General features: G+C 38.8%; 3 protein-coding genes across 4 annotated transcripts; 2 read left to right on the forward strand and 1 right to left on the reverse strand.

Annotated features, from left to right (window-relative positions):
* Window positions 1–98: 98 nt before the first annotated feature.
* On the forward strand, window positions 99–2,097 carry LOC105701255 (hypodermin-A). Of its 2 annotated transcripts, none has more exons than XM_012427843.1 (6): window positions 99–477; window positions 685–767; window positions 916–1,004; window positions 1,083–1,353; window positions 1,702–1,873; window positions 1,930–2,080. In XM_012427843.1, the coding sequence occupies exons 1-6, from the start codon at window positions 429–431 to the stop codon at window positions 1,959–1,961; spliced, it is 696 nt and encodes a 231-aa protein (XP_012283266.1). In that variant the 5' UTR covers window positions 99–428; the 3' UTR covers window positions 1,962–2,080. The 2 variants fall into 2 exon arrangements, with proteins under 2 accessions (XP_012283266.1, XP_012283265.1); XM_012427842.2 differs by having other exon boundaries at window positions 100–477; window positions 1,702–1,869; window positions 1,930–2,097.
* A 265-nt stretch (window positions 2,098–2,362) lies between these two features.
* On the forward strand, window positions 2,363–4,047 carry LOC105701254 (trypsin-1). Its single transcript, XM_012427841.2, has 7 exons — window positions 2,363–2,495; window positions 2,564–2,646; window positions 2,741–2,832; window positions 2,941–3,178; window positions 3,381–3,533; window positions 3,686–3,841; window positions 3,961–4,047. The coding sequence occupies exons 1-6, from the start codon at window positions 2,396–2,398 to the stop codon at window positions 3,833–3,835; spliced, it is 816 nt and encodes a 271-aa protein (XP_012283264.1). The 5' UTR covers window positions 2,363–2,395; the 3' UTR covers window positions 3,836–3,841; window positions 3,961–4,047.
* A 136-nt stretch (window positions 4,048–4,183) lies between these two features.
* On the reverse strand, window positions 4,184–6,414 carry LOC105701253 (flavin-containing monooxygenase FMO GS-OX-like 4). Its single transcript, XM_012427840.1, has 6 exons — window positions 6,139–6,414; window positions 5,486–5,627; window positions 5,269–5,405; window positions 4,994–5,197; window positions 4,597–4,882; window positions 4,184–4,515 (listed from the first exon to the last, which is right to left on the reverse strand). Exons 1-6 carry the CDS (start codon window positions 6,375–6,377, stop codon window positions 4,207–4,209), a joined length of 1,317 nt encoding a protein of 438 aa, XP_012283263.1. The 5' UTR covers window positions 6,378–6,414; the 3' UTR covers window positions 4,184–4,206.
* Window positions 6,415–9,557: the final 3,143 nt, after the last annotated feature.

Raw genomic sequence — 9,557 nt, forward strand, 5'->3', positions numbered from 1 at the left:
TTGTCAAAGCGCCTGTAAGTGCCAATGATAGGTGAAGGGTTGAAAATGGTCCTTTTCTTTTAACTTTAGCACCATCGACCACTGGGGTTGTTTGCTGGCTTGTAAATGGCTCTTTATCGCTGACAACGCTTGCGATAATTTCCAAAAACATCGTGGCGATATCACCTGTCGGATAAATATTGATAGAGTAAGAACGTTCGTAACTTATTTACGAGAAGCTCACCGGTGCACGTGTTATACACGTCAGCGTAAGATAGAGTAATTACACAATACGCGTTTATGGTTATCGAAGTATTGTAATTAGTGGGATAAGAATTAAATTAAATAATGGTGATGAAGCGAAATGACGCATTAAGCTTTCGTCGCCACAGTTGCTCGGCGACTTTGGCATGCAAATGAGTACTTGAAATAATCCCAAGGGAGTAAAAATGCTCGTTCGTTCGCGAGTTATTGCAGTTTCCTTTTGCTGCCTATCACGTAAGTGTTTAAACTCTCGAGTCGGTAAATTAAATATACAGTGACCGTGTATAAATATAAAAAATCAAAATTTTAAATTAAGAACAGATATGTAAACTATCCCTTTCGTACCTAAATAATGCCTAACCCGATATAAAATATTACCGCAATATTCCTATTTTAATGTAGCATTTAATTAAAACAAAAAAATCGTTCTGCTTTACAAAGTGACGTTCCAGCATGGCAGCATGAAAATTCAGACAAAAATCGTAAATGGAGTCGAAAGACCAATCACCGAGATGCCGTACATGGTAATATTTAATATAATGTCATGAATACCGAGAATTAATTATTGCATACCCAACGTAGAGGAAAGACTGCGCCGTTTCAATTTCTCTCTTTAGATATAAATGCAATTTTTGCAAGATAATTTTACGGTCAAAATATTTTTATTTTCAGGTATCCCTCAGAATAAACGGGAGACACATATGTGGCGGTGGTATACTGAATGAGAAATGGGGAATAACAGCCGCTCATTGTATTGAAAGGTTCCTACTAAAATGATTATAGATATTGTAACAATTAATTATAAATTTTATCTACTCATATGTTTACTTTTCGTTCAGATACCAGGAAGAAAAAATCGAACAGGAAGATCCACCAACCCTTAGCGTACAAAGCGGCAGCACCAAACTATACCAAGGAGGAACGCAGCATGACGTCTCTAGATTTGTCATATACAACAAATACGACAGCTCAACAACGGATTACGACATTGCATTGTTTAAAATCAGGGGGAGCTTTAAATTTAGTAATACTACGCGTTCCTTGATTTTGCCTGGTTTTATACCGTACGACGATTCTTGGGGCACAGCCGGTGGATGGGGTACCTCCAGCGTAAGTATCGATTATATATTATGCAAAAATCTCTTGATAAACATAGACCACAACAAGGGGAAACTCCCTCGTAATAACATGGCGATTGTTATTACGAAATAACTTAAAATGATAATTTAACCCCGGTAACAAAGTTTGTAGTACTAGGTCAACATCCCGAATTTCCTGTAACAGAGATATATAGCCACTTAACATTGCAAACTCTAAACTGCATTTCGTAGAACTCAATTTCGTGGAAACTCGTAATACAGTAAAAAGTTAACAAATAGTAGGATTTTCGGTGGAAATCACTTTCCGGCGCGTGAAAATTCTATTAATTCAGATTTCCTTCGGGTATTTTACTCGTAGCCTGACGACGATTCTTTCGCGGAAAATTTGGAATCCATTACCCTGCCGAAAGTTAATAAAGAGGATTGTTACAACAGTTACGGACGTTATGCTTGCGCTGTTAAATCCAAAGTTACTCCGCGTAACGTGTGTTACGGTTTCTGGGAAGGCGGTGCTGACACTTGTCGAGTAAGTAGCCGAGTTATTTTTTTAACTTTCTTGTTTATACTTGCTCTGTTATCACTTTAGGGCGATTCCGGTGGCCCACTAGTCACTTTTAATGATGTACTTCTGGGAATAACTTCCTGGGGCCTCGGATGCGCTCGACCCAAGTTCCCTGGACTTTATACGGACGTCTCACAATTCGTTGAATGGATTGTAAAAAACATACAAACATAGTTCCAGTAATACGCTTCATGCGCCAAATAAAATCTATTGCTCTGATTAAAGGAATCCTAACGTCGACGCACTAAGTAATTAATACCTAACATATAAAAGAAAGGAAATAAAGTTGCAGGTAAAAAGTGTGAAATGAGAAACAGTGAAAATTTTCCATCAGCAACAATTAATGCCATATCCGACGAGGTATATAATTATGACGCCGAAGTATGTTATCGTTAATGGTCATACGACTGTAAAATTCTAAAAGTGGACGGCTTCCCATTATCTGGTAGTATATTATAGTTAAACGTATTGCAAACGTGGCATATTGAAAATGCACGGCTTCCCGAGTAAGCATTTACTAGTTACTTATGCACAAATGGAAGTCAACTTTAAAACCATTCTTTTTACGGTACTTTTGAGTCTTTCAACATGTAAGTAATTGTGCATCACTTTTACGTTGTAAAACCTTTCCGATATTCATTACGCACTTTAAATGCAGTCAGTCGTCAATGTGTATCGGCGAATAGACAGAAGAGGATCATAAGAGGTACCGAAATCAGTATCCTTGACGTACCATACATGGTACGTTATTTTAACAAAATATTGCCGAACGCTCGTTATAAAAACAAATTATAATCTGTATTAAAATGAAAAACCAGTGAATTTACGTTTTCAGCTATCTCTCGCATTAAATGTCCATCACATTTGCGGTGCTGCCATAATTAATAACGATTGGGGCGTAACGGCAGCACATTGTACCACACACGAGTAAGTAAGCAACTATAACAGCAATACATTCTTGAAATGCAATCGACTTATCAACGATTGGTTACATTTCATTTGTTTAACCCCCAATTAATACAAATGTTTTTACAGTTCCGACCTTAGTGTACGTAGTGGCAGCTCAACTTTAAAACACGGAGGAATGGTACATAAAGTAACCCAAGTAATACAACATGAACTATACAATCAATCGAGTACGGATTTTGATATCGCTGTATTCCAAGTAGAACCTCGATTTGAGTTAACATACACCAAGCCTGTGAAACTACCGACTGATCGTGAATCAACCGTTGATAATTGGGGATTAGCTACTGGATGGGGTTACTTTTCGGTAATGTTCGTTGAAAATATCTTTCGTCTCTTTCATTGCAGTGAAATATCAATTGGATCGATTTTGCTGTCACCATATTTATACAAATGTCATTTGGTTTCTAAGGGGCTAATAAATTTAAAAAATATAAAGGATGATAAATATGCATCCTTTGCCAATTAGCTACTAATCAACGTTCTTATTTTGGACTTTATGAATGCAGCCATTCAGGTCGCAATTGTCAGACGTTCTGGAGTATGTTATCCTTCCAAAAGTGCCTTGGGACGAATGTCAAAAAGATTATTTAGGACGTGCTAATGTTTCACCTCGCGCTGTCTGTTACAGTGATAGAAAAGGTGAAAAAGATACTTGTCAGGTGAGCCTTACTGTAATTTAGTCTAATATTTTACTTTTCTACATTTACATTATGTAACATTTCAACCATGGAAATTAGATTTAGGAAAATGTCTGGATCGTGATATTCCTCTGTCAACGGATAATTTTCGGGATATTCATTTTTTCCGTTAGGGAGATTCCGGAGGGCCATTGGTTAACGTCGATAATGTTATCATAGGGATAACTTCTTGGGGTGACGGGTGTGCAAAAGCCAAAAGTCCTGGAGTTTATACGAACGTTATGCTTTTCGTTGACTGGATCAAGAATCATACCGGAATGTAAAATGTAGTACGTCACAAAATTCGTGCTACCATTTAAAATATGCATAAGAGTTAAACGTAAAACCATAATGGATATTCATTGACCCATGACCAATTATACTCAGAACTACTTATTCTGCCCTACAGTTACAATCGTATCAAAATGAAGTAGTGGATCCATCTTCCGATAGTATTTTATTCTTAAACGGTCCTAGGAGTTGGGTCCATAATGAGCAAATAAACGTATGTATATATTCTGTCAACCATACGCATGTAAAATTGAATTTAAATAGTAACTCCTTAGCAAAGCATAATTAAAGTTCTTCGCGAAGGCCAGAGTATAACGCTTAAGTAAAACATTATCCGATGAAAATTGAAGGGAAACGATGAAATTTAAGCGTGATCACCAAGAGGAATTATTTGGACGGTTTGTCCGTCTTCGGAGATCAGAAATTTTGTATTTTTATAATTAAGCAGATTTCTGTTTCTCTCTTGACTCCAAGAATTATAGCCTATTCTGTAGAAAGCTGGAAGACGTTCAAAACCGCCTGCATCTGCCAAACTATCGTTGTATTCCCATTGCTTATTGGCCAATCTGTGAGCGTGTCTTTTCATCGGTGTCTTCAAAGCAGCGTCCACCAACATATCCGATTTCGAAGGTAATTCCACGCGGCCTTGCAACAGAGCCAAAAAGTATTTGACCTAGATATCAAATAATTCTCATTAACCCAATATTATCTAAAAATTAGAAATACGTTAACAGAATTCCGCCTCGTGTTTTACCTGCATATGAAATAAAGGAAACGGTACGACAGAGGAGGGAATGCCGACGATGCACATTGTAGGATGCTCGATATTAACAAGGTGCTTGTAAAGTGGACTGACATAATTATCGTCCACTTGTATTTGACAACTGTCATCAAGAAATGGAAATCTGAACAAATAGCCGGTACAATACATAAACACATCGGCAGTGGTAGTGACTCCATCTTTAAAGGTGAAGACATTGTTCTCGATTTTCTCGATTCCAGCAACCTGAATCATATTCGACGGCAGGGGGGCGGTTAATCTATTAACAAAACACGCAAAATAAATAATAGCACGGAGGAAAATAACGGTAAAACTTATGGAAATTAATATAAATCAACATGTGGGCAGAAAAGTATCGATTTTTATATACTTCTCTTTATTGTGACTCAAGTACACTTGACGAGCCGTTTCGGTCAATTCCAGGCCAATATCAATTCCGGACATTGACGCTCCCAAAATGACCACTGTTTTTTGCGCAAACTTATTTGGTTCCCTATATGAGTGGCTGTGTAAGATTTCGCCTGGAAAACTCCCCACACCAGGTATTGCGGGAATGCTTGGTTCAAAGTAGTGCCTATGATAAAATTCACCTCTAATGGTGTAAGTGGTACTAATTGTTACTTATTTTTTTTGAACACTTATTACCCATTGCACACCATTACGACGTCGAAATCTCTAACTTGTATCTCGTGAGTTTCTACATTTTTCACTCTAACTTGCCATTTGGTGTGGCCCTCGTCGCTGTTGACAACGGGACGAACATTCTCCACTCTCGTGTTAAACTAAATTGCAATTAATAATGTAATTCTAAATATAATATCTGTTCTGGTTTTCAGGTCGAATTCACTTTGAGACAACAAACCTTAATGAACCGATAAAGATCAAAGTGATTAGCATAAGCTTGCAAGTAGGCTAACACCTCTTGATGAGTGGCGGAGCTGTAGTCGTCTTTCAACAAGTTGCGATAATCAGGAAAATCCATAATTTTATACGGCAAATTAGTCCTAAGCAAAATCAGTTTTACATTAAAATTCCACACGTGAACCCACGATGTTTCCCCAAAATCCACGCCAATCCAAAGTAAACAAATTTCCGTATTTCCATCCCAACTTCTCAATTCCAACAGTACCTTGACTTCTTACTATTCACAATTAATATAAAATCGCCAAACTCGTTAATTTCCTTGCGATAAAAGTAACCAGTTCCAAATGCTCTAACACTAAATCTGATTATAAGACTGGCTAAATAGTCCTACCACGCATTGTATTTTCATCTCTGGAATTTAACAATACCTTGCAGAGGCCGACTTAGACAGAAAAGGAGAATACATCACTAACTGACTGACCGAATAATTAAGACTAGATTTCAAGATTCTTCTTAGCGGCGCAAATCTCTTCAGCCGATATTAAAGAAAGCACAAAGTAAATATCAGACACCCATTATTAAACCGTTAATATTCCAGATAAAAGATAATTATATATCCTATAGAAAAGATATTAAGGAAACCAATCTTACTTCAAATGTTTGTACATGCTGGAGTGAATGGGGTAGCCAAACTCATCAGTACCGGTTCTTTCATCGTACACCCACGTGCCGCCGACCTGGCTGGTCTGTTCAAAAATCGCGGGCTCCCACGTGACCAGGTCGCTCGCAAGATGGCGCCCGGCGCACAAACCAGCAGCGCCCGCGCCGACTACGCATACGCGCACCTTTGCCGAATCGCTCGACCGCAAGATAGGTAAAACCGCGGCCATTATCGCCGTTGCACTTAGGAATGCTTCGATATATGCAACCGACCATCAATGACGACGTACTGCCTCCTCTTTCTGTCTTTATACCTCCTAGCCGACCGGAAAACCACAAAAAATAACAAGACCAAGCGCACGTATCACTTGTGGGAATGACGAGCGGAAAACAGATCAGCAGATAGCTCACGAGTCGATTTCCAATCTTGTGCTGCCCTCGCGTAGAGCTTGCGCTGCTCTAAGCTTTGCAAAAATCACGGGCGTATTATAGAATCGATTAAGATTCACTTTTAAGATAAAGCGCGACAAAGCGCAGGCTGTAACAATTTCAGACAAGTTTCACATTGTTACACGTTTCCGAAAAGAAAGACATTTAACGAATCGATATGCCTCGCGATTAACATTGATTAAAGATTAGTTGAATCTTGAAAAATTACTCTTGGAAAGAATTATTCGGTCCGAGAGTACAATGCGATTCGGGTAATTACGGGCATGCGTGCAAGGTCAGTCGATCTTGTTTGCTAGAGCATCCTGGGAATTTTTTTTTCGGGTTAACATAAACATAATAAACTACTTAATTCAGCAATCAGAATACAGGACACTCGTTCAACGAAAGTGCAAAAATACTGAACGCATAAACATGACATCGTACGGGAGCATAAGGGGAGTAGCATTAAAATATTTATTACTTGTTTCTTAGTAACGTAATATTACCTCAAAATGAATTATAAATTCGTAATAATAATTAATAATCGTAGTAATATTGTTGAACTTAAATCGTATCCAGTTCTGAGCAATGATAGAAAAATCTATGTTACAGGAAATATCTCGAATTGTCTACAACGTCGTTCCCGCGCACTAGTTCGTCCATCGTCGCAACAATAAATCATTGTCGCGACAATTTACCATCGACGCAACAATTAACCAACGAAGCGTAACAAACCAACATAGGCAAAGAGTCGTCCGATCGCTCTCCTACATATTCCGACCCCTCTACAGACTGCCACGGAAATCCCGGAATATTTCATAATCTGAGGTACTCGAGACGCATTTTGCGCAACTTCTAATTTAGTTATTAATTTACTCAGCAATGCCCAATTGCACAGTAGTTCGCTGAATGACTGGACTCCCAGCTCGAAGACTGATTCGCTCGAGTCGATCGCTCCTCGACCGCAACATATTGGGTTGATGCATAAGTATTGGCGCTTTTCTACACGTAACGTAAAGTATTAAAAACTGCCATTACTTATGCATCAACCTAATACCCGAATCGTAATCCAATAACCGGAGCATAATCCACGTTAAGCGACAGAGTAACTGCATACAGGTATTCGAAACGACAATCTCGCGTCTCGTAAACAATATCGCAGAAATAACTTCACGATGTAACTTTAATTTCAATGAAAAGTTCCTGAACTCGCAACCGTTAAAACAAATATTTCTCATTCCAGATTGCTGAAAGGGTACAGTTACCGCCGTATTTATCTTTGCTTAACAGGACCGCAATTCTCAGCTCCGGGGACGACGGACATGCCGGCAAAAGTCCTCGTTCGAGCATGGAAACAACGAACAAAATAGAAAGAGGAAAAATACAGCGTAAGAGTTAACAAGAAAACGTTAAATCGTAATGAGTCTTTCTCTCGGAGCGCGCGCTGTACACCGTTGTTGGTATGAATTATTTACAAGCGACATCCTTCTTCCACGGTCGGTTCATCTTCACATAAAGGGATACCTTCGTGCGAGACGAGAGGTCGACTGGGAAAAGCATGCCTTCGCAAGAGCTACGAGTATATATCTCGATTACCAAGTAAGTAATTAACAGTTAAACCCCGCATTATAAATGTACAAAACAATTCGACCTGCGGGAAACGAGAGTACCAAAGATCCGTCACGAGGGAAATTAATATACATTAGAAGTAAGCTCGAGAGATAAAGATAGTAACGACGTGTCCCGGTTTTTAGCTCGATAACTTCGGAGAGAAACGGAAATCACCCGAACAACTGCACCAAGATAAACGAGGAACGTCGTATTGGAATGAAGGATACACCCTACTAATTAGCAACGAGAGGACCGCTTCGCAGAAATTTCGACAACGAGAGGAAGAATAAATTTTCTCCTTAAAGGTACCTTACTTTCTTACAACCTCGAGGTCCAACATTTAACCCGGGACGAGTTCAACAAAGTCAACGAGGGCATAAACGAGTCATAATTATCCGTAAAAGGAATTCGAAGGACTATCCTTTCCGTATCTTTTGTACAACTTTAACATCCTAGTGACCCAGTACGCTATAAATACACCGAAAGCTGGGAATTAATTGGAAGTCATTGATTAGAAAAAATAACGTTTTATATTTTTTCTTTTTCCAGACTGCAGAAAGGGGAACCCTTAAATAGTCAATATGGGAAAACTAATGTACTTAACGAGACGACGAAACCGACCAATCTAGCGGAAGTGTATTCCAAAGTTCGTGCTTATTTGAGCTCGACGAAAAATAACGTTTCGTGTATAAAGTAATCCGCTGACAGAATTAAAGCTTCAATTGGAATCGTAAAATCTTGAAGTGACAAATGTTACATACGACCTGAATCGAAGTAAGAAAAGGATACTCGGAGATGAAACCGCATTGGAAGGAACTTCATTCAAGTTCATACACCTTGTACAACTTCAGAATAATAATCATCCATCCCAGTTGCATTCTCCGATGAGAAAGCAGTAGGCAAGAGTCGCGAAGGAAGGTATTATTCCATAAAGTACCATTGTTTGGGATTGGATGGAACTTTCAAACATCTCGACGCTTTCTCCTTCAAGATAGTCTTTAAGAAAATTTAATTTTAGAAACCAGCTGGGTAATGTGGAATAAGGTCATCTCGTGGCTTTCCCCGATGTTGCGCTCGGAAAATGTCATATAACACTTTGCATCGTTGCCTCGAGAAATGACTTAGATATTACTTTCAATTGGCAGGATTCGGTAAAAGTCCTCGACCAGCGTACAAGTGAAAATTACCGTTTGTACAATAACGCTCGTTTAATGTCTTAACCCATTAAAGACCATTCTCCTTAAGTCATACTACTTTCCAGCTCTGGAACATTAGCTTTCGTTGCGAAATTATGGACAGAAGGATATAACGGCTTCCGCGGTTATTCTTGAACATCGTGAATTACAGTACTCCTAAGATAGCCACAAATA

This window comes from Orussus abietinus, unplaced genomic scaffold (genome assembly GCF_000612105.2).
Source record: "Orussus abietinus isolate OABI.00-Male unplaced genomic scaffold, Oabi_2.0 scaffold28, whole genome shotgun sequence".
Taxonomy (NCBI): Eukaryota; Metazoa; Arthropoda; class Insecta; order Hymenoptera; family Orussidae; genus Orussus; species Orussus abietinus.

Bases quoted from the DNA above. Each gene is read 5' to 3' on its own strand.
- LOC105701253 (XM_012427840.1), bottom strand. From the start codon at position 6,377: ATGGCCGCGGTTTTACCTATCTTGCGGTCGAGCGATTCGGCAAAGGTG. The intron at 5,198-5,268 runs GTAATAAGTGTT...ATTTTATCATAG, and splicing joins GTCGTAATGGTGTGCAATGG to GCACTACTTTGAACCAAGCA. The intron at 4,883-4,993 runs GTATATAAAAAT...TTTTGTTAATAG, and splicing joins TTGAGTCACAATAAAGAGAA to ATTAACCGCCCCCCTGCCGT.
- LOC105701255 (XM_012427842.2), top strand. From the start codon at position 429: ATGCTCGTTCGTTCGCGAGTTATTGCAGTTTCCTTTTGCTGCCTATCA. The intron at 478-684 runs GTAAGTGTTTAA...TGCTTTACAAAG, and splicing joins TTCCTTTTGCTGCCTATCAC to TGACGTTCCAGCATGGCAGC. The intron at 768-915 runs GTAATATTTAAT...TTTTATTTTCAG, and splicing joins TCACCGAGATGCCGTACATG to GTATCCCTCAGAATAAACGG.
- LOC105701254 (XM_012427841.2), top strand. From the start codon at position 2,396: ATGCACGGCTTCCCGAGTAAGCATTTACTAGTTACTTATGCACAAATG. The intron at 3,179-3,380 runs GTAATGTTCGTT...TTATGAATGCAG, and splicing joins CTGGATGGGGTTACTTTTCG to CCATTCAGGTCGCAATTGTC. The intron at 3,534-3,685 runs GTGAGCCTTACT...TTTTTCCGTTAG, and splicing joins GTGAAAAAGATACTTGTCAG to GGAGATTCCGGAGGGCCATT.